The 27,721-nt window shown below is 41.2% G+C and overlaps 2 protein-coding genes and 1 long non-coding RNA gene across 9 annotated transcripts; 2 read left to right on the top strand and 1 right to left on the bottom strand.

Annotated features, from left to right (window-relative positions):
• On the top strand, positions 1 to 9,956 carry pidd1 (p53-induced death domain protein 1). 2 transcript variants are annotated; one of them, XM_039807989.1, is made up of 15 exons: positions 1 to 1,264; positions 1,508 to 1,897; positions 2,017 to 2,169; positions 2,319 to 2,370; positions 2,484 to 2,685; positions 3,365 to 3,514; positions 3,615 to 3,788; positions 3,880 to 4,027; positions 4,112 to 4,247; positions 4,334 to 4,484; positions 5,479 to 5,602; positions 6,606 to 6,721; positions 7,469 to 7,576; positions 7,864 to 8,060; positions 9,302 to 9,956. In XM_039807989.1, the coding sequence occupies exons 1-15, from the start codon at positions 595 to 597 to the stop codon at positions 9,534 to 9,536; spliced, it is 3,006 nt and encodes a 1,001-aa protein (XP_039663923.1). In that variant the 5' UTR covers positions 1 to 594; the 3' UTR covers positions 9,537 to 9,956. The 2 variants fall into 2 exon arrangements, with proteins under 2 accessions (XP_039663923.1, XP_039663922.1); XM_039807988.1 differs by having other exon boundaries at positions 2 to 1,264; positions 1,484 to 1,897.
• LOC120563658 lies at positions 8,844 to 11,556 on the bottom strand. The gene is made up of 3 exons (XR_005639994.1): positions 11,482 to 11,556; positions 9,299 to 9,422; positions 8,844 to 9,014 (listed from the first exon to the last, which is right to left on the bottom strand). It is a non-coding gene; the product is annotated as an uncharacterized LOC120563658 (long non-coding RNA).
• slc25a22a (solute carrier family 25 member 22a) lies at positions 11,543 to 27,678 on the top strand. Of its 6 annotated transcripts, XM_039807992.1 has the most exons (12): positions 11,543 to 11,742; positions 12,294 to 12,375; positions 20,386 to 20,572; positions 20,671 to 20,796; positions 20,930 to 20,985; positions 21,203 to 21,293; positions 21,920 to 21,974; positions 22,630 to 22,690; positions 22,929 to 23,073; positions 23,158 to 23,312; positions 23,393 to 23,468; positions 23,728 to 27,678. In XM_039807992.1, the coding sequence occupies exons 3-12, from the start codon at positions 20,553 to 20,555 to the stop codon at positions 23,879 to 23,881; spliced, it is 939 nt and encodes a 312-aa protein (XP_039663926.1). In that variant the 5' UTR covers positions 11,543 to 11,742; positions 12,294 to 12,375; positions 20,386 to 20,552; the 3' UTR covers positions 23,882 to 27,678. The 6 variants fall into 6 exon arrangements, with proteins under 6 accessions (XP_039663926.1, XP_039663924.1, XP_039663929.1 ...); XM_039807990.1 differs by lacking the exon at positions 12,294 to 12,375 and having other exon boundaries at positions 11,544 to 11,742; XM_039807995.1 differs by lacking the exons at positions 11,543 to 11,742; positions 12,294 to 12,375 and adding an exon at positions 12,392 to 12,841.
• The last annotated feature ends 43 nt before the right edge of the window (positions 27,679 to 27,721 follow it).

The raw sequence follows: 27,721 nt of genomic DNA, 5'->3' as shown, positions 1-27,721 counted from the left end.
TCTCACCTAGACAACCGGAGAGTCGGGGCTCCTTACTTGATACATATGGTTAGACTCTTCCCGTCGGCTGTCGGTGGATGATGTACACGAAAACGAACGATCAACTGTGACGCAAACCCTTTTCTTTAAAAACAGTCGCACATAAGGAAGTAAGAAAGCAGAGGGATGGATCGAGAGACTACAGAGAGACCATCCATGAGAGAAACTGGCTGACCCGGGGGACAAATGTTACACATTATTTAGTAAATTACACTACATTAGTAGCTAAGTAGTAACATTAGAAACGGAACATAAGAGGGCATCTGATATGTAATGCTTAGCTAACATTCACGTTAACAGTGGTTAGCTAGCTAATCGCTAACATTACTGTAACATAAACTTAAGTTAACATTCAGCAAACATGTCCAGTAAAATATTCCTCGTTTTTCATGGCAGTCCTTTAGCTCTATCTGACTTTAATGAACCTCTAATCTAATAGTACCATGATGAGTAACGTTACAGACACATCACGCAGAAGGAAAACATCGGCCCAGTATTGGACTAGTAGGGATCTGATGGCTAGTTAGCTGTCTAGTGTAATAAACAGTGTCTTCAATGGATAGAAGCAGCGACGAAGTTGCAGCTACTGATGAAGAGGATGGAGACCAGGCAGCCAGTTGGATTGTGAAGGCAGGCAGGTCGGAGGATGAAGAAGTGGAAATGACACCTGCATGTAACCCATCAAGGACAACATCCACAGGTGGAGTAACAGACCCTTCTACGGATCTTTTAGCTCTGAGGCTCTGCAGAGAACTTGTTTGCCAGGATAAGAAGAAATCAGAGAGGGAGACTGGACTAACGGTATCAGGTGGTGTGATGTCTGAAGGTCAAGCAACAGTTGTTGAGCCAGAGAGGGATGCTCCCTCTGTGTCTCCCACCAGCCTCACCGACACCTGTGGTCCCTCTATGTCAAGTCTCTCCTCTTACTTCTTCACGCATCATCATGCCATTTGTTCTTCATCCTCATCTTCCTCTTCCTCTGTCTTGTCTCTGACTCCACCCTTGCCTTCCTCTATGGAGCTCCCTGCTGTGTTGACTGATACAAGGCTAACCCTGGATGTGTACCAGGGAGGAGCAGCTGCACTGCCTCTGCTTTGGGGGTCCATCCCAGGGCAGCTAAGGGGCCTCCAGTACCTGAGACTGGGTTCTGAGGATAAACCAGGCCTGGATGGTGCACTGGATGTCCTACCCCATCTGACAGAGCTACGTTCACTCGCTGTTCGGGGTAATTTTCCGATTAATTTGATGTGGTATCAGCTGCTTGTTAGCATAGATGGTTAAATGGCTTAATTCACCTTGTTTCATTGTATCCTTGGTTCTTACCTACAAAAGTAGATGCAGTACAGTAAGTACTGTGTTGATTCATTATAATATGGGTGTCATTCTTTGTCGTTTTCTTTGCTTTGCTTTCTGCTTCTAACTTCACTTTTCTTTCTAATTCAAGGACACTGTTTTTATGACTCACAAGGTGACCCGCTGTCTGGCCTCCTCACCACTTTGCCTGCATCTGTTTCCTCCCTTTCTCATCTGGTGCACCTGGATCTCTCCTTCAACCAGCTCTCCTGTCTGCCATCCTGCCTTCTCAGCTTGCCTGTGCTGTCCTCTTTGCTCCTCTGTCACAACCACCTCTCAGCTTTGCCTCCTGATATAGGCCAGCTGTCCTCCCTCACCTACCTCTCCCTCCTGGGGAACAAGCTGGTTGTTCTTCCCCCAAGTCTGGGTCAGCTGAATGCACTACAGACACTGGATATTTCACATAACCTCCTTCAACAGCTGCCTGATGAAATTGGTTCTTTGGAGGCGCTTGTTAAGCTGGAATTGTCCCACAACAAACTGAAGCAGCTACCAGAGAGCATGGGTAAGGTTGTAAGGGTGAGTGGGTGTGTCAGGGAAAGAAAATGTAAAAAAAAAAATGTAGTTAAATTCATGAACACAGCAATGAAAAAAGGTATACATGTTGTCTTCTTTGTTGCCCAGGCTGCCTCCTCGCTCTCAGGGAGCTTGCCATCTACAGCAATGAACTCCGCCTAATCCCACATTGCCTAAACAAACTGCCTCTACTGAAAATAGATGTGCGTGACAATCCTTTGGGACAACCCTCAACCCCTCCTCCTCTCCCTCCTACATCTGGTGAGCAGATAAAAAGGGCTTTAAATTGATCTGTGCTAACTATTAGATTGATAAGATAATTAGGTATTTAGAATAAATAGGTAATTAGAGACAGTGTTTACATTTGCTGTCAGCATATTCACTCTGTTGCATCTCTGTTGTCTCACCAGATCAAGCAGAAACGAAAATTCAAGAGTTGCACCTTGGATTTAATCAGCACAGGTACAGTGTCATTCTCAGCATGGAAATGTCTTCTCAATCTGCATTAATATTGTCAATTAAGGCATTCCTGACTAGATTAAGATTAAAGATGCCATGCTTCTTTTGCTCCTTAGTTTCTGTGTTTCGTCTACTGGGTGTCATGTGTTTCTCCCAGGGGGGGCTGAGCTGCTGTTCCCCCCGGGGTGCCTGGTGACAACCACAAGGCTGAAGTGGGCTGAGAAAAGGCCAGAAAGAAAGTGGGTGTGGCTGGAAGAGCACGACATCTTGCTGAATCGTCCACTGGAACTTCGTCCTCATGGAATTACATTTCTAAAGGTACTGAACTTAATTTCTCTATGTAACACATCTGTTATTGGGACACTCCACAGATTGTATACATAAAGATCAGAGAGCTTTGACAAGCCTGCAAAAATAACCCTGATTCAGTCAGTGATGTCATCAGAGGTATATAAGTTTGGGTTTAGAGACAGGTGCCAGTACCCAGAGGTCCGTGTTTACCTGCCGGAAATCTCCACCAGATGACTCGTTTTAGAAGGGTTAAAAATCGGCAACTTTCCCACTTTTTTAGCTACGCATAGCGCCATTGCAACCATAAACAATATGGGCTTGGCCGCGTCATCCTCCCTATCTCCACCCTCTCGTAAAAAATCGTTACATCCGGTTTCAAAAAACCAAGATGGTGATGTCCAAGGATTCAAAATGGCAGTCAGTATACCAATGGGTGACGTCATTGCTGCTCCACTATTTTTATGGTCTACGAGCATGACTCAATAGGGACTAAAAGTCAGGATATCTCAACCCGCTATATTCTGATCTAATCATTAAATCTGTGTTTCAGAAGTCCCTCAATTTTATGGAAGTGCAGGACTAAAGTTCTTGACTTTGTCTTTAAATTAGCATTGTGAAAATATACAGAATCTTTTGTGTTTCTCCACCTGTTTTCTTTACTACGCTTGCATGATGTAAATGTGCTTCAACTTTGAAATCCTTACAGCCTGTGGAGGTGTGTGTGCCATATCATCGGTCAAAAAGAAGGGAGGTGGTGGTGAAGAGGTTTGACGGGCACACATGGAGCACTCTGCCCACTATTCTGAGGAGAGGAAGCGAGAGCCATAGCAGCCACCCTGGTGGACGTCCAGCCAGGGTAAAGTATAAAAATAATTTTAAAATAATTTTATTACATTTGTGTAGTGCTTTTTTTCTTGGTAGTACAAATTGTAATATTAGTGTTGGTGTACCTGTAGCTGGCCTGCTGCTCTGTGAGCCAGTTCTCCTGGTTTATCGCAGTGTCCAGTCCAGTAAAGGACAGTTGCTCTGTTACACCAGCTGGAGCCCTGCTGGTATCCAGCGCTGACCCTGGAGTTAAGCTCCACTTCCCTCCAGACTCCACTGTGCAGTCTCGCACTATAACCTTACAGGTAGGCTAGGTAGCACTACATTATATGAAAGTCTATGTCAGTTTGTGGTATCTGTGGTTTGCAAGGCTTTAGTTTGTCTGTTTTTCTGTAGGTGCTGCAGGTGTGTGTGTCAGAGGTACAGGCACTGTGTGGTGATCCTCAGGCCAGAGTTAGCCCCCTCATCTGCCTCTCCCAGACCCCCAGCATACATTTCCTGCAGCCTATTAAAGTTCAGGTACCTCTGCCAGCTGGAGTCACAGGTAGAATATGCCTTCATTCTCATACTTGTTTATAACAGATTGTACCGGTATTTGCATGTATTAACATGTCTGGTGCTTGTGCAGGCCATTCAATTGATATGTCCTGTTTGCATCTGCTACATGGAGACCCCACTGCCCAAACCTGGACTGACATCACATCGCAAGTGTCTCTCTCCATCACCCATTTGTATGCAATTTTCTACATCACACATTTCTCCTGGTAAGTTTTATTAATATATTCTCTTAATGTATGTTTGATTTATATATTTACGTTGTATTAACACAGCTTTGTGTGTGCCATCACAGGTACTGGCTGTGGTACACCACTACACGCTGTGTTAGTGGGGTGGTCAGGAAGGTCTATCAAAGGCTAAAACAGTTTAGAGTTCAGTTCCTCGTCCTCCAGAGGAAGACTGATCCTTCACAAGTTATGCTACAGTGTTTACCTGCTACCAAGGTTGGTAATTCTTCTCTCTGTGCTTTAAAGAGATACTTTTCCCTTTTTTCAACCAACTTTGTATCGTAATAATGTTGGTGGTGTGTGTAAATGACATACACTGAAATTCTCTTTATCTCACCAGCGCCAAGATCTACTTACTCACAAGCGTCGTTCTGCAGCTTTTTGATGGCCCTAGGGCTGTTGATCAAACTACAGATTGTACTTCCGCATACCGACACAAAGAATATAGAACCGGATCAAGAGAGAGAGCCGCCCCTCACAAACTCAGATTTAACTGTAAAACTAGGCAGTGCTGATCAAATATGTCACTGTATTGCCTACTTCTGGCCTAAAATGTTTTCAGAATCATATTTTGGCTGTAATACAAGTTTGTAATACGAGTTTGTGAACAGGAATTTGGCACCATACTGTTTCCTGTATTGCAAAAACGTTGGCTGAAAAAACTCAGTAAAACTATGTAGCGCTGATCAAATATAATCCAAGATTCTGTTACTGCATTGCCTATTTCTCGTGTTAAAATGTTTTCAGAAACATATTTAAGCTTACCGTTTTAACTGTAAGTTTCAATCGTTTGTTACATGGCGGCCGCAATATTGATTCTGTGACATGCTCGCATTACACCACCCACCAGCGGGAGCGTTTATTGGTCCAGTGTGGCACGGTGCATTCTGGTAGTCTTAGTTTTTGACATTTTAAGCGAAAGGGAATACCACAGCCCCTTTTTCTCCGTTTTCTTTGGCCATGTAGCTTGTTCAAAAATGTTTGTGCCATTCTACTGCATAGACAGCCCAGTCTCATGAAAAGACCCTGTTTCCAGCAGTAAAATACTTCTTCTAGTTTAATAGATCTACATTACTTACACCAAGGACAGTCTGTATGTCAGCCCTTGTCTCTCAGCCTCGACACTGTGTGAGGCAAAATTATTTCATCATGACATCAAAACAGTTATATGCATAAATTCTGAACCATGATTGTGATGCTTCCTGCCCAGGTGGAAAGCAGAGTGCAGTCTTTGTCAGAGCAATATGACGGACCTCAGCCTTCAGACCTGTGTGACCTGCTGGAAGGAGAGCAGTTCTTTGCTGGCTTTGAAAGGGGCTTAGACGTCAGCACAGGTTAGAATTCCTCTTTGAGGCTCTGGGCTAGATTTACTAACACTAGCGCAGTTTGCGCTGCGTCCGTTTATGCGAGTTCGGTAATAGCGCACGCTATGCTTCCACAGTTTGCGTAGTATTTATCAACCCTGACACCCATCAGGCAATCAGCGTCTTTCTCCGCCCACTAGACCGTAAATTGCGCTGTAGCAAAGCGGTACTGGTGCTATGATATGGCTGAGTGCAGACTGCGATATTCCCACTGCTGATGCTAGGACTGTTTGAAATGATCCTGATGCCAATATTTGTAATGTAGGGAGGAGTTTAACAACTGGTGGAATGGGATGTGAACGCTGAGTGGGAGATTCAATTTCATCTTTGATTTCTTCCAGTAACTCTAATATTGCATGTCTGCTTGATCTGTAACGCTAAATTATGTTGTGTTCACTGACAAAGTGTGATTCTTCTGTTAAAAATATTTTCAGCCTATGTCTTCGTCTTGCTCAAATTGCTGTTGCCATTTCACCAGCGGCATAAAGATCTACGAGGAAACTCGACTGCGGCTGGTTTAAAGAGGCGGAGAATTTCCCCCGCAGAATAGAGGCGCGCTCTTACTGACAGTCTTTGTAAATACCACGGAATATATAATTAGGTGCACTTTGCGCTTATCTTCCCACCTTTTTGGGTGGAACTCCCACTTTCCCCACGACCCTCCCACGAACGCATATTGAAAGCGCAACTTGGCTCTTCTCGCTCATGTGGCAGACAATCTGCGATTTTACCCAAGTGCGCCCTGTTTGTAAATAGCCCGCATCGGTTACGTCCGTCTTTGCGACCAATTAGCGCCTGGAAACAGGCGCAAACGGCTTGATAAATCTAGCCCTCTGTCTTTAATAAACAAAAACTTCTCTTCCCTTTCCTTCCAGGGTCTTATGATGTGCTCTTGTGGAATGATTGTCTTGGAACAACTATTTGTAAGAAGTCTTCTTGAGACAATATTTTCCTGTTTTTTTTTTCTCTCCAGAGAGACCAGATTGTGTGGCGGGAAGACTGTGTTTTGAGTTTTACTCCAGCCTGAAGAATCTGAAGGAAGTGTACATCTGTCCAGCTCAGGGTCAGAAGGGGCCAGTGAGGGGACAAGTAAGAGACATCATATTCAACAGAGAGTGAGAAAGTGCAGTTACTGGATATAGGGATTTCTGCTGTTTTTTTCTGTTTGCACACATACTGTATAATAACAGTCACTGTAAATCTTACATTTCCACATTACATAGCCTTATACCTGGTGCAAGGACTGAATGAACTCACATACATTATATTATGACAAACAATAAGTAACAGATTGTACATATCACTCATCTAGATACCATACATTACATTTTACGCTAAATCCCCTATCGGACAGGATTAGCATTACAGGGGGAGGTGGCATTTTAGGCATTGGGAAATTGCAGGATATATTCTGTAATAGACATTAGATAGACATTCTCAGAGTCATAACTCGATCAAATCTTAAAGGAATATTTCACCCTCAAACTGACCGTTTGTTTATAATTTACTTACCGAGTTTTGCCTTGAATTTATGAAAAAAACTTTGTTTTTGTTGCATGCCTCCACTGTGAACACAGTCTTGGGCTTATGCAAGCGCGCTGCATGTCCAGACTCTAAATAACATTTTATGTAAGGTAATACTTACTTGGTAGTATTTATTGTATTACATTGTATGGATGTTTCTACCTTTGTGGTCACTCTGTAATGTGTACCAGTTCACTACAGCTGCTCCACTCAGTGCCAGTTAGAAATGCAGTTGTTATTTTGTCCCATCTATCAGTCTGTCTGCATTGTTTGGACAACATCTTGAAAATATGTTTTGTACCTCTGTTACAGGTGTCTTTTTATAGAGGGGAGATTCCCAGCAATCTACCAGAGGAAGTGGCGAGAAAGAGGAAAGGACCTGACAGCCAGTGGCTGGCAACTTTACCACTAAGACTTCCTGTCAGTTTAAGTGACAGTTTTTTTTCCTTATTTCATATGATAACGTAGTTTTGCATTTCTGGATAGTATATGAATTTGTATGAACCTGTTGTGCATTTTGTCTCATACTTATATTAGAATATGCGTATATAGAAATAAAAAATATCTGCACATTATTATTATTTAGCATCTAAACTAGATGCTTATTTCTTCCAAATAAAGCAACAAAATAATGTTAGCTGCTACCTACAATATAACCTTGAGGGAAACACTCTACATATTATCTCCTCTCTGTTTTTTTTTCATAGGCTCTGAACTCAGAAAATAATTTCATCATGGAAGAGCTTCAGTATCCCCCTCTGAACCTGGGTGACCCTGAGAGCGGCTACCTGACAGAAGCCAACCTGCTGTCCATCTCACTTCAGATAGGACAAGACTGGCGTGTTATTGGCATCAATCTTGGCTTAAGCTACCAGGAGTTGGACCGCATCCAGTTCAAGTACAGGTAGGATTGGCCTAACTGCGTCTTGTTCAGCCAAAACTCCATAACTAAACTCAACATTTACTGATTTGGTAATTGTTTTTACAAGCCATCATATACGTACCTACATATGTGGTTTTGAGATCTAATTTCAGTACAGTTATATGTTTATTTTAAGGCCAAGACTCTGACACTACACTGTCAACATGTCACACTACAAATTCAGAAATTTTTGGTTTATTTGGGAAATAAATTTAAAAAAAAGTGTTTAAAGGTTTAAGGACATTGAAGCACTCAAGGAGGGTAAAGTCTAAAAAGCCTATATTAAATTGCTTGGCTAAATCATTAAAATAAGGCAATGTGTTTTGGCCATTGAGGCCTTCATCAGGGCAAGTATAAAATATTTGCATTTGTACTAGGGCTGGGCGATATGGAGAAAACGATATCAATATAATATTGATATATTGCCCAGCCCTAATTTGAACTGTATCTTATAGCCTATTACCCAGTAAAAAAAAGTGGGTGTTTGAACAATTCTTAAATGTTTACAATTTAAGAGGTAAGTTACACATTCATATGAAAGCAGAGCTCAGTTATAATGGGAACATAATCAAAATTCCATATCAACCTGACCTGTTTAGTCTAGATTTTTGTTAAACTTAAAAGAGAGCTTTAGATAAAAATGTACATTTTCTGTTTAAAGCATCTCTACATGAGTGAATGACGTAACCAATGCGTGCACAAACGCGTGTTAGCACAACCAAAGCCTCTAAGGGAACAAGAGGGAATTGGAGAGATGTAATGTGAGTGAAGGAAAACCGCAGGGGGAGAGAAATGATAGAGGATTTTGATTGTTTTAATCTGCACTGTCAGCCATCACTAAGCCATCTGGGACACTGCAGGAGATTACACACAGACTGATGCTCATCTGTCCCTCCCCCTGCTCCTCATGCTAAAAAAACCCTCTGGTGACGCATCCTGGAGGTGGAAGAAAAATGCAATATGTAAAATCATACATACATGTTGTGTAGATGGTTTTCTGTGAAGTTTTTAAATAGGAATTCATTCACATGTCATTTTATTGATGTGTATTTGATGGAAGTTGTCCAATAAATGTTGTCCTTTGGAAACAAGGTGATGCATAGCCAAAACCTAATAGTTTATACATGGTTCATCTTCCAACTGCATGAAGATTCTAATACCACACATGGACTAAAGTGTAGCCGATGTAAAATCTCTTGCATATTTTCTGCTCTCCTCACCAGGGACAACCTGGGAGCCTTGGTGCTGGACATGCTGTTCCACTGGGCCCGGGGACAGAGGAATGCAGGACCAGGAGCAGCGTCAAGGCTGGTGGCCGCTATGATCGAGAGCGGCAGGAGAGACCTGGCAGATGAGATCGAGGACATTGTCAACATAGGAAGGAGAAAGTACTCCGAGTCACTAAAGAGAGTGGGCCTGGAAGCAGAGAGCTCCTCCCTCTGTGAAACACAGCAGTAGATGAACCCACGCTGGGTGCAGATGGCTGACTTACACTTGAGTAACCTGTTTGTTTACAATGTGCCCCCATCATCTCATCCTGCTGTCTAAACAACTGTCCTGGAGTACAAAAAATCTATCTTAACACAATCATGGTAGCCAGTTAACAGCTGGCGACACCTTTCAGAAGACTTACAGAAGACTGGGGAAATGGATGAACTGCATGAAGATGATGGCCTGAGGCTGGTTCTTTCCACTGGCCTTTTATTTTTATTTTTTTACTGTCTCAGTATGCAAGACAACACTATGGAGGCCCATTTCTGCCAGGAAAAGAACAGTGATGAAAAATGATATATGATATAAATACAATAAGTCACAATTTGTTACTTAATATCAAATATTTTTTACTTGGTATGTCATAATTACAAAGTAATGACATTACTCATTACCATTTTGACTGAGTATGTCATAATTGTGAAAAGGTTGGCCTATTAATGGTGCATTCCATCTGTACTCGGAAGTTGGAATTTCCGAGTTCAAAGTCGGAAACACTCCCCCTGAAGTCGGATTTCCAGGTTAGGAAGTCGGACCTCACAATACCCCGAGCAAGCCGACATCGAAATCCAACATGGCTGCTCCGTGTGTCAACAGTAGTGAAAGCTGTAGTAATGTACAGTTTATTAGCACTTCTGTCTTATTTGTGTATCATTAAATCAGTCTTAAACACAGTACTATCCAACGTCAACATGTGGACATGTTGTTAAAGGAACACGCCGACTTATTGGGACTTTAGCTTATTCACCATATCCCCCATGAGTTAGATAAGTCCATACATACCCTTCTCATCAACCCTAACACTAACCCAGTAGCAGAAGTAGCAGTGCTTTACCTTCTGAGAATATAGTTCCCAGTATGTATACGGTTCGAAGATGGCTGTGTCTCATGTGACCTTGTTATTTGTACACGCTGTGACTATACAAATCACAACATGTAAATAGGAAAATGTTGGCGTTATTGTCACATATTGGGAGAAGTAGGCTAGATGGAGCCGGTTACCTCCAGCATCAGTGCTAAGCGAGGCTAGCGGTGGACGCGTCAGACAGAGTTACGACACGCACGGAGATGAGAAGGGTATGTATGGACTTATCTAACTCTGGGGGATACGGTAAGCTAAAGTCCCAATAAGGCGGCGTGTTCCTTTAAGCTGTTTGTATGCACAAAAAACAGCCTAGTGCGTTGTTTAAACTGGTATTGCTAACTATGGCTAACCTGGATAGAGCAAACCCTACAGTGATCCGACTTGTTTTAATGGAACGCAGTCAACTCGGTTGTGACGTCATTCAAGTTGTGAGGTAAATGGAATGCACTAAAAGTCAAAAGCTTGGCTTAGAAAGTTTTTGTTTTTTTTAACCTAGTGTCATAAATTTAACTAAGTAAGTCAGATGTTTGACTATGCAAACATTTCTTAATCAATTTCATTTTTTTGAAATCTGTTTGGGACAGAGTTAAGACAGTGACAGAGTTAAGAGGCAAAGCAAACACTGGGAGCTGTTGGACTATGGAGGCCTGGACTACAAAAGGAGGCAATGTTTTATGGCTAATTAACCTTCTTCATTGTGTGCCTTTAGTTACCTAGAAACCAGATACCTTCAGCACATATCAGGATATTAGATTTAAACAAATGTATATGAATGTCCACTATTTTTTTTTTTATCTCTAGTAAACTCTTATGTAAATAAATGTGTCAGCTGTTTTTTAAACTTAATGCTGAGTCCTGTAGTGAGTCATTGTTTGTTTTGACTTTTAGCTGCATACTGCACATCGTCCCCAATATCTCCGCTGCAGCCCTTTTTTCTATTTTAGTGTTCAAGGTCATGGGGTTGAGTTCGTCACGATGACGCTGGCCCCCACCCCCCACCCTCTACCTTTATTGCAAATAAAACATATCTGTACTTCTACTACATACCACTAGAGGACCCCTTTTTGAATCCCTTTTCTGTTTCTTTTATCCGAGTCCTACTCCATCGTCAGCCCCGGTTGCTCCCCCCTCCTTCCCTGCTCTCACTCCCACCTCCTCTACCTCCCTCCACTGGACTCAAATGCTAGTAACACCGGTAACGTTAGGTTAACTATTGTCGGTCTGTCAGCCAAAGATACAGAGTGTAAAAGCTTTGATTTCCTACTACTACAACCACACCGGGAGAGAACGGAAACGGCTCTATGTGTGGTATGTAGATAACGGGATGCAGTTAAAGTCTTGTTGTGAATCGTGGCGGGTGTCTCCTTCAGAAAATGTGTCTTGAATTGGCTTCAAGCCGTATACATTTTACCTGGGAATAACGTGAAGGCGGTATATTAAACTAGCTAACGTTAAATGTCTTTTTTTTTTTTTAAATGGAGATGAAAAGCTTGCTAGTATTGTGATTGTAACGTTATGTGTTGCCGCTTCGTTGTGAGACGCAGCAAACCATTTTCCGTTATGTGGCAAGCCTAGCATATTTTCTAACGTTACATATGGTGGGTATAAATATGTAGCTAACGTAACGTAAGCGGTAGGCCGATAGACGGAGAAAATGCAAGATACAACGCTTATGACTGTGACCGTTATAAATCACGAATGAATAACGGATCGGGTCGTTAATATGCCGTTCAATATGTTTTGTCATATTTTAACAAAACCGACGAGCCGTTGGTGACATTTGTAATGGTTATTTATTATAATTGTCAGTTTCTATGGAAATGTTAGTATGTTCTTGTTTTTTGGATGTTACCACACAGCAACCGGACCAGTTCCTTACTGAATTTCTCCCGGACCTGCAAGGGACCCCGGCGGCTGCCTTCTGCCTGCTTCCGCTGAGTAGTGAGGGTGTAATTTATCATGTTGGTAGTGGAGGGTAAACCACTTCAGCTGTACCCACCTCCTTTTTCATTGGTAGAGAAAAGTGAAGCTACTCACCTCTGACCGCCTCTGACAGGCAGACTACAGCTAGCTAACTAAACATAAACATACTGTGATTTCTTAGGACAGATGAGGATGCAAGGAGGGAAAGAAAGATCATTTTAATTAAATAATTTCTTTATTTTTATATATTTATGCTGAATATCTTACCTGCTGGAGGCTATTTCTAGTGACCCCCTCCTCTCTGCTGAGACCTTGAACGCCTCACAGAAGGGAACATTTAACTGCTGAGCAAGATGTCAAGGAGTAATGCATTTTCTTTTCTTTTTTTTTAAATAAGCAACCTTTTTCCCAGTGTATTGGTTAGGTTATGATGAGGCCAAGAAGTGTAATAAGGCACTCCTGCAGCCTTGAAATAATTGATGAGGTGAGCCATTCTTGGGTGTAGGATGACATCCTGTGTTTTCCAATGGAACTGTTGTACCTGTTTTTTGACTGCAATACTAAAAATATCACTTTACTGTAATTCAGTAAAAACATATTATTGGGTTAAATATGAATTTAATTAGCATGCAGGACTACACCCGCATCGCATTTCCTATAAGTATGCTAAAATCCCAGTGGCAAGGACTAAATGCCACTCTTTATGGTCACTGAATGGAAATGAAGTGTAGCTGTGCTGTTGGAAGATGCTGTGCTCCTGTGTGAAAGTTACACTCCTTCAGGCCATTCAAGGCCTTACAGTAATCTGCTAACTGTAATCAGATGCTTCAATGCTGCATTTAGCATTCTTTCTCAGGAAGGTCCACTCACAGTGGTATCATTATGTTCCTATCAATGCTGTAGGAAAGCTGAGAGGGAGGCAAAACAGAGGAGATGCCCCAGGTGAATTTAGAAACTGGGCCACCAGAGATATCTGCTGTCAGACTAGGGACTAAACACTACACCACCTCTCTGCACTGAAGTGAATTTTGTGCTTCTTGAAAGTCTAACCCAGCTTGTTATTTCTGATCTACAGCAGGTGATTACAAAAATGCATAACTGCAGGTTTATTGGCTGCAATATGTAGAGCACCTGTAGTGGAAATGCATTGCTGTGCCCAGATCATAACCCACACTCCATTGGTTGTAAATGGAGATTGCAAGAGCTTTCATAAATAGGAATTAGGTTTATAATCCTGATGCTGTAGGGAAGAGGGAATAGTAATCAGATTTATCTGCGACACCACAATTTTCATTCCTTGTTTCCGCAGTGCTGTAGACATCCAAAAATAGACTGCATCTCATAAACCATTATTTAAAAAAAAAGAAAGCATGCTAACAGCACGGCAGCAGCCGTCAGGTTTGTTTGTTGTTAAACAGTAGACATACAGCTGTCAGTGCAGACAACTATTTCAAACCCAATCCTTTTAGAAATAACTGAAGCAACACATACACAAGGGCAATATAAAGCTGGATGTAAGTCATATAATACCAGCCCATAGCTGTGCTGTAGACTTATATACGGTATTCCAACAAATGTATATACAGTTATTAAATAGTGTCTCCAGAAGGGATGTAAAAGTGGACGGATTGAGTTGTGTATTAGATCTGGCCTCTTAGATTTTGTGCTCTTGCAGCTCAGAGAAGTACTTGGACATTTGATAGAGGATTGCAGGAACACGCTTACATCTGAAACAGATCTTCAGTACAGCTGGCTTAGAGCTCACAGTGCATTAATCATACCAGTACATGTGAGACAGATGGACTCGTAACAACAGCCTACTCTAAGATAATGAGGAAGGGGCTGTGTGATTTTCCTTTGTTTTACTGTCTTTTTGACCAGCCACAGTCACGTGAGAGGAGTGCTGACTGCTGACTACCACAGTGCTTTGTCACTGTAGTGTAGTGTAGCTCACTTCCTCTCGTAATATTCAACAAACGGATTGTCATTTAGTCAGGCAGACCTTTGCTCTGTTTCGCACTTGAGGACGCCATGGACCTGTAATGGATAAGGTAAATTTTTCTCTGGTTGATTTGAATAAGAGGAATATATTTTGCATTGAGTTTTGCATTGGAAATTAACTGCCATTGCTTTGTCTCCAGATTTTTAGTATCATGCAGGTTTATATTTATCTTTTTGTAAGTCTTTTGTGATTGAGACATGCCTTAGAGCAGATTAGTCGAAACAGCTAGCTACATGTGTACTTTGCACCCACCGACCTAATTTCCTATTCATAGGACTAGTCTCGTTTTGCTAGACCTACCTCCACAGCGCTGCGGAGGAGGGTCTGGCTAGTCCACACAGCATTCTGGGATACGAGAAAAACGTGCTCTGGTTTATTGGCATTTCTTTAAACCAATCACAATAGTCTTTGGCGGCGCTAAGCGGCCGGAAGCAATTACGGCGCCTCTACAAAATAGCCTCGGGAAGGAACTTGTTGTCTTGAAGTTGTTTTAGTCGCACAACAGAAAACTCAGATTGGACAGATCTAGCTAGCTGTCTGGATTTACCCTGCAGAGATCTGAGGAGCAGTTAGTCATAGTCCTCATAAATACACCAGAGTTTAGTAGGGGTGGGAATCTCTTGGCACCTCACGATTCGATTCCGATTCAGAGGCCAACGATTCGATTCTAAACCGATTATCGATGCATCTCGATGCAACAAATTTTTTATGTACATTTCCATGATGCGTGATTTAAAAAAATATACATATAAATCTGAGTTTGCTACTCAGAGTTTGCTAATCACTTCCCAGACAAAGCTTAGATTTTGCCATATTTGTCACACACAAGTTTTAATGAAATGTTTTTTCTACTGAGGTTTTTGTTTTGTAGTCATTCCATGCTTAAGCCTTAAACATGCTTGGGAAAGTCACCTTCTCTCACAGTAATCTTCCATGTCAGAGGCTCAGTCATGTTTAAAGGTGGATAATTGGCTTCTTAGAACATGAAACATGAGGTGGTCAGATGAAATGTGATAAAGTAGATGAACAGCCTATATGTGTTTTGCCTAATTATTTTATGTATGTCTTATTAGATTATGTGTATATACAAAATTTATTTTATAAATTTATTTATTTTAAATTTTTATTTTATTTATTTTTCCCACCCCTAGAGTTTAGAATGCCAACACAAAGAAAGCTGAAAATTAGGGACATCCGGTAGATCTTCCAGCGGCACTGAAGCAATCCCCTAAATGAATCGTCGTCGATATAGACTATACTAGGACTGATCCGTTATTGTCAGCTTTTTAATGCAATTCCAATATACAATTTTGTATTTTTTAGAAAGAAAAGGTTATCTTCCTTTTATGAACAGAGTAGATACATGCCTCCTTCACTTCTTATATTTAACTATGCCTCTAATGGTCGAACATTTTAGAAAATTAATTAAAGTAGAAAAAGGTTACATGAAATGTTACCGTTACCAGTTGTTACCAGCTACCATCCCAGTATAAGTGTTAATTGTCAAAACATGCACATGAAGGGCTTAATCTCGTTAAGTTATACTGAAACTAATTCCAGAAAGATTTAAGAGCATGTCTTATGAATATTTTATTCATTGTATTCTTCTACATATTACCACCTCAACTACATAATACCTTCACTAGATATTAATCAGCTCACTTTTCAGGTCATTGACTTGAGAAATCGAGTATCCTATTTATATTCATTGTCCCTGTGTTTGATACATTATTATATTACATTATTGCACTTCATATACTCATGTGGTGTCATTCATAAATAGTATATAAATCTGTATGCTGACACACCCTCTGCCTCTCCTTTGTAGGATTGCATGAACTGGATCGTTGAACACAATACCTATAAGCATTTCACTTGATATACTGTAAGCATTGGTCTATGAACTTGTAATTAAATACATTTTTTTCTAGTTTTTTAGGAATTTAATATCCTAACTTGTAGCAAAAGAAGATTGCTTGCTACTTTACTGACAAAGTTCAACATATAGTTTCAGTATCGTCCTGTCAGTAAAGCTGTGTTTATTGCCTCATTGTTCAATTTGAAATGATGAACAAGGGTCAAAAACTGAGCTGTTATCTGTCTCAATCTCTGCCTGAACTCTCCACTACCTCTTTAATCAAGTGCGTCCAATGGCTGGCTGAGTTAAGTTGTTAAGTTCAAGGTTCTGCATGGCAGGAAAGTTGCACAATCACCTTGTCTATTGTTTACTTATAAATGCTTATCTGCTCTGGAGGTGAAAACTCTAAATTTGTCCTCTTTGTGAATATGTGTATGTGTGTTTAAGAGAGAAGAGAAGTCACTTGTGTGTTTGATAAAGAAGTGTTCAGTCATTTTAAATATATTTTTTGTCTTGAAGTAACTTTCCTCTTTAATCGTGTAGTGAATTGTGCAAAAATGACCTTGCAATCCTTTGCAGCCTTTAAAGTGGTGTAGTGATGTGGCTAGAAATACCAGTTCCATTTCAGTTACCTGACCGTTTGTTATTTATTTTTTCCTGCTGTGAGAAAGAAAGGAATTCCTCAGAGATTTTGTTGATGAGTGATACCACTGTGCTGTGGACTCTGCACACTGAGGCTAGTTGTTTCCGTACAGACTCCAATTGTCATGACAAGAGACAGTACAGCCAAGCTATGACTGTGGGTCAAGTAAATGTCCTGATGCAGACACAGTTGTGTGGTGTAGATGAACTGAAGTGCATGAGTAAAACCGCAAGCATGATAGACATCGGTTTGATAGGTGACTTATGTAAGACTGCAGTGCTCTTCACCACCAATACATTGTCTCCTCAGTCCTATTACTAACAGAACATATTCTTCTGTGGATTATTGTTTGAAGAGAGTCAGTGTGCTGAATGTGGAGTTCAGGAGGAAGGCAGTGAAAAGGAAATAGGGAAACAAAAGTAGCGTACTTAAAGTGAAAAGGTGGGCTCCGTATCACAGCTGGGTGAGAAAAGGGTAAGGTCGATGAGAGAGGGTTGTGAAGCAGAGGAGGACAGCCAGCCAACAGAGACCAGAGAGGCGGCTCGCTGACCTGCTCTGAAACCCCCTCTCCTCCTCCCTACTCCACCTCTGGAGCTGCCGGCGGGGGCCTCAAGTCCCCATCCAAACTAAATACATCAGACCACAGCTGCATTCATGACCAGAAACAGTTTTCGAAAACCTAAACATCCACCCATGTTGTGCAATCTCTCTGAAACTGAATCTGAGGAATTAGTGACATTAGTGTCATATGAGTGCAGATGCACTTCACAAAGAAACCCACAAGTCAGCAAAGATCTGAGATGGAAAAGCTGTGTTTGTGAGTCATGACTCGTGACTGAGGGAAATGATGGGGGAGGGCCGGTGAGGAGGAGAGAGGAGGAGGTGGGTTGCACACGCAGAGGCAGGTTGGGATTGGTGGATGAAGGGGGTGGAGAGAATGAGAGGGGAAATGGGAAGCATCCTTTCACACTGAGGGCATTCTATACCTAAAATATGGAGCATATTGGTCACATTAGACATATTTCCTCTTTTTTTATTTCCTCTGTTTGCTCAGAGGACAGAGCTTTCCCTGTACAGTATGGATTGAGTGTCACGATGAGAGAGCTCATGCATAAAACACCAGCTTGAAGGACACGCAAGATCCACAGATGTTCCAACGATGAGAGATTTGTTTTAACACAAAGTAATCCCTCCACATTGATTGCTAAAGCTCTATTTTTAAGGGGTTGTCAACAATGTTGCCTAATTATGCTGCACAGTGGTTAACTATAGAAATGTGTCTTGTGCTGGTTTCTATTATAGATGTGTTGAGGCTGCTCTTACATTCATCTGTGGTGTATTATGAGTCGCTAGTTTTAACTGTGCTTAGTTTCCATTGCCCAACTAGAGCAATACTGTGAGCATTTTATCTGTGTGTTGTTAGTCAGTCAGGCCAAGACTTAATACTGTTGACCTGCCACCCCACCTGAGGGCTGTATTTGGTTTGTTTTACAGCACACCTGGGAGTAGAGTCAGAAAGTTCTTCTTACTGCCATACAGCCCCTGACTCTCACTGGGGAGGCTTACATTACCATTTTGTAAAACCTGCTTTCCCCTTATACAATAAAATACCAAGCAAGTGTTTTTGTGTGAATGGAAGGCTGAAATGGTTGGAAAAGATGCATTTTTAAATCTAAACAGCTTAGTGTTGGACATATTCTCAGTTTCTGTCAGTGCTTAGGTAATTTCTTGGTAATTTGATGTCTTTTTACAGTGGGTTACTGCCAATCTTTCGCAGTACTTTGAGAACCCATTTTTTAGGCTTCACCTTGACACCCCACGCTAGCACTTCCATCTCACATAATAATAATAATAATAATAATAATAATAATAATAATAATAATAACTAGAACTGCAAGCAGTTATGACGGGGTCCAAGCCTCCCCGGCGCGAGTCGCCCCTGATGAGCCCGCGGAGCCCACGAAAGCAGAACCCACGATAGTGGAGCCCGCGAAAGGAGAACCCAAAGCACGACGGTGGCGAGGCAAAAGTCAGGAAATTTCACTAAGTGCGAGCTCCAAAGTCTGTAGTGAAATGCAATAGAAAATTTCCCATTCGTTGAGTAAAAGTCCAAGCATTTTTACCTCAATTATAGCGCCTCCTTAAGGCAGATCATCACCAAATCTGGTATAGAGCCGCAGAGTGGCACGTAGAACAATAATCTCAAGTTTTGTGATGATAGCATTTACTGCAGAGATATTGCTATTGCAAATTTCTCATTTAAATGCATTGACTTATTTGCCAAAACTCGTCTACGTTCATTATAGCGCCCCCTAATGGCCGATCTTCACAAAATTTGGTACAGAGGCTCGGAGTGGGTTGTCGAACAATAAACCTATTAATTTGGCCAAGATATGTTAAAGTTCGTATTTTGTGGCTAGCTACGAAAATTAGTTTGATTGTAAATTGTGCATACTTTAACGTAGCAAAATTCTTTTGATAACTTTTTGTCACGTCCATCTGGAGGATGTTATGTACCAGGTTTTGTGGAGATCGGTCGCACGGCCTAGGAGGATTTTGAAAAAGTTGGTTTTGCACATTGCGCGATATTGCGAAAAAACTTGTTAGCGGAAATGGGCGTGGCCTATATCCTGTGATTCAGCTTGATTCCAGGAACATGTGAATGTAAGGTTTTCTAATATGCTATGTGAAATGTGGGAGTTATATGCAAAAACACGTTTGACGTTATTATAGAGCCACCTAGTGGTCCATATGTGTAATATTTGATATGTGAGGTTCTTGAACCATTCTACATCTACACTGTAAATTTGAAGTTGCTCAAATTAGTGTAAGTGGTGAATCCAAACCTGGGTACCATAGGCCACGCCCACTTTGACGAATCAGTACCACACTGTAGGGGTGGCCTAAGGAGTGGCCCTAGAAATTTAAATCCTTAAAAATCGGATGAGCCTTTAATGAGATATAAACTTTTGGGACTTTTAGCGTCCCTTTGTGGCCAATCTTTGTAAAATTTGGAGTGGAGCCCCAGAGGGTCATAATAAAGTTGGTGTTTTTGTAGCTAGCTACACAAATTTGGTCGTGCGTAATTTGCACAGTTTTTATAAAAATTTGATAAAAATTCTTTCGATAAATTTTTGTCAGGTCGGTCTGGAGATGCTACCTACCAAGTTTCGTGCCACTCGGTTGCACGGTCTAGGAGGAGTTAGAAAAAGTAGGTTTACGATAAATCGTGATTTTTCGCACATAAAAATCTAGGAAGAAATGGAGTTATAGAGCCAAACGTGTATCTCTGCCACATTTTTTTGTCCGAGGTCCGTGTAGGGATCTGGACCAGTCTTGAAAACAATTTATTTTAGGTGGCATAACAGCTTGTTACTAAAAGCAAGTCTATGTTGTAATGTTTGTGAAGGCAACATTGCTGCATTTTAACTTTTGAAATGTATTGATCCTCTATTTTGTTGGAAGGTTTCTGTTAACAGCCACTTGTTGTGAGTGTTTAATGTGACATTTTCTGTTTCTTTGCAGATATCCCCCTACTTGAACTAACAACAACTGCAAGCGAGAGAAGTGGACAAAACACAATCAGGCTACATAATCCCACTTGGACAGCAACACGCTGGTGTAATAAACCGACCCCTGAGTGACTAGCTAACTGACAGATTGACACTTTGACCAGACAGGGCTTTAGATAAATGGCTGACAAACAGATCAGGTAGGGTGGAATGTTGAACGACTACAAATATAGCAGCACTGTGGCCTTGTTTTCATCTATTGACCCTTTTGTATTTCATATTTTTATCTCTTGTTCAGTTTGCCTGCCAAATTGATCAATGGGGGGATCGCTGGCCTAATTGGAGTGACCTGTGTGTTTCCCATTGACCTGGCCAAAACTCGCTTGCAAAACCAGCAAAATGGATGTCGCCTTTACACCAGCATGTATGCTATTTCTGTATTTGACTTTTGCATATGAACATATAAACATATTGCTAGGTTATAGTCGGTGCTAATCAGCAGCATCACCCAGCTTGTCATAAGATTCCTAGGTAACTGTTGTGTTTGTGTGTTTCAGGTCAGATTGCCTTATTAAGACCATCCGGTCAGAGGGGTATTTTGGGATGTACCGAGGTAAGTTCTTATTAGTTTTAAATGTTTGTGAAAAATTTGTTAGCTCACTGAAGTGTAAAAAATTCAAAAGCTGTTAGGTAGCACAGGGCTCTGATTACTTTCAGCTTCATAGTGAGGCTACATATAGCAAATACTCTCTCGTTCTCTCTCTCACCCTTCTTTGTTTTCTCTTTTTCTTCTCTCTCTTTCTTGCTCTCTGTCCTTTTTATCCCCCCAGGAGCAGCGGTGAACTTAACACTAGTCACGCCAGAGAAAGCCATCAAATTGGCTGCCAACGACTTCTTCAGGCATCACCTCTCCAAGGATGGGTGAGGCATGAAAGTGCTAACAGGCTGACTGACACATACCCGCTCCCCTCATTAATCAGTGTGATTAACTGGCGTGTTTACTAACATGTAACCTGACACATTAGCTGTCAGCATTCTCACTGAGGCTCTAGTTAATCTTTCACCGTTCTGTCGTCTCTTCTTAGGCATCGAGTATTTCACGGTGGATCGTTAACTGTCTGGTTTAAAAATACAGAATTGCTTGTATGTGTGTCAACAGAAGCCCTTTCTGAACTCACGTTAAAATTAGCACACAGTGGTACCACATGCCAAACATTAGCAACCATCATCTGGTGTTGAAGTCAGTCACCCACCCATTGTCCCCCATGAAAAACCTCAAGGTTTCTGGGGCATCTATCTCCATCACTATGGTGACAAACATGCAAGCTGATGAATGATTGACTTGTCTGGCCCAGCCGCTCACCTTGTGAATTATTAATCTGCCCTTGTGCCTGACATGTTGATATAGAAGACAAAGATTATCATCACCACAGGAGGTGGTGACAACTCCTTTTTCGAGTTATAAAGTTGTCTGGCTCTCACACTGTCAGTCTAGTGCTTGCTTTTGTCTGATCTTGCTTTTTATGGTCTTTTTTTCTTTCTTTCAGAAAACTCACTCTGCTCAAAGAGATGCTGGCTGGGTGCGGGGCAGGTACATGCCAGGTGAGTGAGTGAGTGAGGTGCTGCTTTAATTGCATCCTCCTGTTCTCCATCTGGAACTGCTGCCTTTAGCACTGCCAGTGTCATCTGACATACACACCACTGGGCCTCAGCCATCGCCTCATTTATCACTGCTTGCATCTAGAATTAGCCACGAGCATGTTTAAATGAGAGGAGGTAGGAGGTTGCAGAAACATGCTCACAGTTTGTCTCTGTAGATTGCCCCTGTTATCTGTGTTCCATTTTCATGAATTATTTCTAATCACTAAAATGTTGTCCTGTCAGCGAACGATTTGAGTGATCATATAAGACGTTGTTAGAGTTCTTCTTGGCCATGTGCACTGAGTGATTGAGTCAGAGGGAAATGCCTTGTCAATGAGGCCAAAGGCTTCAAGTCCAAGGAACGTGATTAGATTAACTGTAGCAGACTTTGGATTAAGATTGCGTTTGAGAACGTGGCCATCTCACCCTTAATCCAGTTAACTAGTTACTACTGTGTGGATTACAGAAGAAAACGAGAGCTGACATATAGCAAATGGATGCCAGTAGATCTACACTGGACACATGTTTTGCCTGACACAACGATACTAATCAATCGTTGTTCACTGTGTGCCTATGTTGACACTATACCTGACACCTTTATTTTGTTTTGTTGCAGGTTATTGTTACAACTCCTATGGAGATGCTGAAAATCCAGCTCCAAGATGCTGGACGAATTGGTAAGAGGAAATTAAATCCAGATGGCTGTTTTAGCAAAAAGTGAAGTGTAGGGTATAAAATGGAGAAATAGTGGCCTCATGTGGTCATGTCATAGATTACAACAGCTTTATTGTGGTTTCTTCTTACTGTTATAAATCAAAATGTCTGCCCACATACCTGTTCTGAGCATTGTGTGTTTCGAGTAGCTTTATATGTAGCTTTTTCTGTTATTAATGTTGTGTTTCTTATGTTCCATAGCGGCTCAGAGGAAGATGATGCCAGAGATGGTGGCAGCAGGGACTGTGGAGACCAAGTCCCCAACAGCCATGCAGCTCACCAGAGAATTATTTAGGGAAAAGGGCATTGCTGGGCTGTATAAGGGCCTTGGTGCCACATTGCTCAGGTAAAACAGATCCGGCAACTAGTTTACCAACCGACTGCACTGAACTTCACACACTTACTGTGATCGTCTGTATTTTTTTTGTAGGGATGTTCCTTTCTCCATCATCTATTTCCCCCTTTTTGCCAACCTGAACAATCTGGGTAAAAGAGGCGTAGATGGGCCTGCTCCTTTCTACGTGTCGTTTATATCAGGCTGCCTTGCGGGAAGCACAGCGGCTGTTGCTGTCAACCCTGTCGATGGTGAGCAGTGGGACTGTGAACATTGTTACAGCAATGTGTTAGTTGATGTTAAATATTCACCTGAGCTCTGTGTGTTGCAGTGATAAAGACTAGACTGCAGTCGCTGAACCGAGGGAGCACAGAAGACACGTACAGTGGAGTGACTGACTGTATCAGGTGACCTCATTATGTCTTTACATACTGCTGCAGCATGTGTGATGCTGTGTCTGTGTATAGTCAAGTCAAATGGATTTAAAGTGCATTATCACACATTTGACAAAAAAACAATGAAAACAGCAGAACCAACAAACAATACAACAGATTATTAAGAAACATAAATTTAAATAGAAATAAGACACCACCAACACCTACTGGCACATAAATAATGCTGGCTGTATGTTTCACTTTTAATAATTAGCTTTTATGTGCTCTCTAGGAAAATCATGCGTAACGAGGGTCCATCGGCTTTCCTGAAGGGAGCCTACTGTCGAGCCTTGGTCATTGCACCTCTGTTTGGCATCGCCCAGGTGATCTACTTCCTGGGTGTGGCTGAATATCTCCTTAGCTTCTTGCCTAAAAAAGACAACTAAGAAGCACATACTTTCTGCCTTTCCCTCCCACAAGGCAGCATACCAATTGCGTGAGGATTCATCTCATTCTAAAAGAAATATTCAATGGGTCAGAGTATGACCGATCATTACATTTTACTTTTTAATTTGTTGTGTTGAATGTGAAAACAGTTTATGAGGGAGCCTTTGTTTGCCAAGCTGCCTATGGTGGCACACAACAATCCAGTAGGCATGCTGAGCTAGCTCTCTGGAAATGAAGCCGCAAATATCAATCAAAGTTTTAAAGGAATATTGCTTTATAATTACAGCATTTTAATGCATTTTTTAATATGATTGTCGAATTTTCAAAGTAGATGTACTGCCCTTGGTTCGCTGCACTTCTGCAAGCCCTACACTATACTAATTAAGTGATCTATTGAAAATGACACACCATAACTAGCTAAATTAAATGCACATACTTTACTTAGAAAGATATTTGAGAACATTCGAAGAAGAGGATATTTACTAAAATGCTATTCAAAGAATTCCCTCAGACCGTATGTCTTAAAAGATAGTATATTTAGAAATAGAGCAAAATATACAGTATGCCTCTGTTTCAGACAAAGACCCAGGGAATGTGTTGATGTGATACCAGCACACTCCCTATGATCTTTCCTGAGAAGCCACATCCCTTCCTGTAAGTGGTTGTAATGAACTCAGCCATTCAGCTCCGAGCAGACTTTGATTGCCTTGGCTTTTTAAGTAGATCGGGTTCCATCTGATATTTAGTGCTACCACAATGGTTCGACTGTTTTGCCTCAGCGATAAAGATATCTCCTGTTTCACAGTTACACTCTAGACCAAAGAGACAGTGTGCAACATTTGGGCATTATGCACGACCAATCTACATGTACACAATTTTTTAAACTTTCTATGGGTCGAAACTGTCAAGCATGTTGTAGTTGTGGCCACACCCCAATCAGTGATGTCACAGCAGCGGTTTTGCCTTGGAGGGATGATGGAAAACACCTGCTGTGACATCACTGATTGGATTGTGGCCAAAAGTGCTGTGCGCTTTAAATTTTTTCAGTCCACAGAGAGCAGAGCGGCAGTGGTTTTCTGCCCTGTTGGATTCATTGTGATTTCAGATGAAAGCTTTAGCCGTGAACACTAAATGGGTTGAAAGCAATTTTAATAGAATGCCAGATTATTAGTAGATATTTAGTAATTATGCTGACAAACGGTCAGACATCGCATGCTGAGGCTTCATGAGTACAGTCATCCATTGTGGAGCCATTAAGACCATAGCTGGAGTAGTGCAAACCCCTTAGATCCCGACATAATTATTATTGTTTACAGATGAGTTACACACTTAATTTAAATTCTTTGTCCAAACTTGAATTCAGTGGCAGGACCCAAAGAGCTAGTGATAAACCTTTCTTTATCAGAAAATGAAACCAATGTGTTTTCAGTGTTCTATGATTTTTACCAAACATCTCGGCTTGTTTGCTTTAGAGGTTTTGTTTGCTTTAAGCTGCTAGGGAAAGCAGCCCCGTCGTATCTTGTTTATGCATCACACCACTGAAGCCCCGCCATTGGTTTATCTCGCCGGAGATCAAGGTGACTTTGATGTGTATAATCCAATCACATTCCTTCTTTGCTCCCACTGTTCAAGCAGCTTGTCAATTGTACTGTTGCACTGTAGATACGCAATGCAACTTTTCAATGTATTATCATTTGTGGGAGTGAGATCTATTTATCGATAATCCTTATAGGCAGTATAGCATTATATATTTGTATGTGTTGTTTTTTCTGTGTCAAAGTTTCCACCTTAACTATATTGTACATATGCAGATGATATGAACTTTATGTTTTAGGATTTATTGTTTGTTTTCTAATTTGTGATGGCTTATTTGCACACCTACCTCTCCAGCTCCCCCCTCAATCCATATTGTGGTGATTTTATGTTATGATGGTGTGGACATATCAAATGAAGGACCATGTTTTGATGCAACAAGCATCAGTTGAACTTAAATGCAGCATATTGATGGTGGTTTTTTTACTGTATGCAAAGGGTAACACTAGTGTAGATCTACAGTCGGATGTTTTTTTTGGAGGTGCCATTTCTCCTGAGCCCTTTGTTAAGTTGGGTCAACCTAACCTATGTCCTGTTTCTACAGTTTTATCAACCAGGACCAAACAGAGCATTATATAATGATGGTATAGATGTTGTTAGTTTTAAGTGAATGACCTCTGGCACTACTAAAACAGTTCTGAAAGTGAAATACAGCCTGGGCAAGGCCAATAAGGGCCTGCTGACATCAGACTGTAAATCTAACATCTGTCTTCTTGAATGGTGCTTCATTCATGAGGTAGCTGCAATATGACATTGATGGCACTAATGACCAAGGCTGTGCCTACTGAATCACATGCTGGTGAATCTCAGCTTTGTCAATGTGTTAACTGAAAGCCATAGGTCAGGGAGGGACAACAGAACTGCTAGACATGGACTGGCACCTCCAGCCATGTTGACAGATGTCAGCTGAGCCACAGGAAAATGGCGAAAAGTTGACTCGTATGAGCTAGTCTTTATAAATTACTGTTGTAGTTTTTCAACATTCCGATTGCCAGTTCATCTCATATATGCTGTTATTGTGATCATAATGCCTATATTTGTGTTGTTGAGATTATTGTTATGATTTTTTAACCTCCCCACCCACCTTCACCCTGCCCTCATTGTTTTCAGATTTTCTTTAAATCTGTTTCTTTGTTTGAATCTTGAAAATGTTGTGCAAGTCATTTTGTTTTACTGAGCTGTGAATTTTCACTGACCTTGTGCATTTGGTTATGTATGTGCGTGTGTGTGTGTCTGTCTGTCTGATTGTGTAGTGCTGTAGTTGATGTGTAGTTGTTAGTGTGACACTGCGGTATTTTTCTCTTTGATTGTCAGACCCATGCTCTCTCCCCTCTTTCCTTCTATCCGTCACACTCCTCTGTCATCTACTCTCCCCAGCATCCACAGCCGGGGCAGCAGGTAAATGCTGAGGAGCTCTAAAACACCAAATGTATAACTTAGAGTGTATACCATCAAAGAAAGCACAAAGGATTATTAGGCACAAGAGACCACATGGCCCACTTTGAATATACTCAGACAAAGTCCTTGGAAATCCATGTGCTGCTTTTGCAGGAATGGATTAGAGTCTGATTTATTGCAGTAGAGATGTCAATTGAGATGAACTTTTCAGTCTTGTAAGTTTATCTGTCTGTAAAACTTGATCCATAGGGCTGAGGCGACTTATTATAAGAGAGGTGTCCACTATGTCACCAATCAGCAGTTATCCACAAAATGTATATCGCCTACATATTCTAAATGAATCAGATATAAGAATGTATCTTAGATATTATGAGATGTATTATAATTATAGTGAAGAGTTTATTACATTTTAATCTAAAGATTTGTGCTTTACACATTCACTGAAAAAAATTCATGAACCAGCTCACTGATATGCAATAAATAGAAGCCACACATAGACACACACTAGAAGAAAAAAACACAACGTATGATGCAAGCGGGGACCTTCTGGGGTCTCTTCACAGCCTCTGTTGTCTTCCTCCAAGAGGAATTGTGCATTATAGCACTTTTAAACAAGGACCCTCACCCCACTGTCCATCTACAAAGTCTCTCTCTCTCCGTGGCAGAGAGGGTGATCAGTGATCACTATGAATATGTGTGGTGAATGACACAGTTTGTCCTAGAAATGTATGACAATGCAATCGAAAAAAACAAACAAAATATTCCCTGTCACAATTTGCTGTTCAATAAACTGACTGTCCTGAAATTGCCTGATGTAGTCTGTACTGTGGGTTACACTTTTTCTTTTT

This window comes from Perca fluviatilis, chromosome 8 (assembly GCF_010015445.1).
Source record: "Perca fluviatilis chromosome 8, GENO_Pfluv_1.0, whole genome shotgun sequence".
In the NCBI taxonomy this organism is placed as follows: Eukaryota; Metazoa; Chordata; class Actinopteri; order Perciformes; family Percidae; genus Perca; species Perca fluviatilis.
This window is presented reverse-complemented; position numbering and strand designations above follow the sequence as displayed.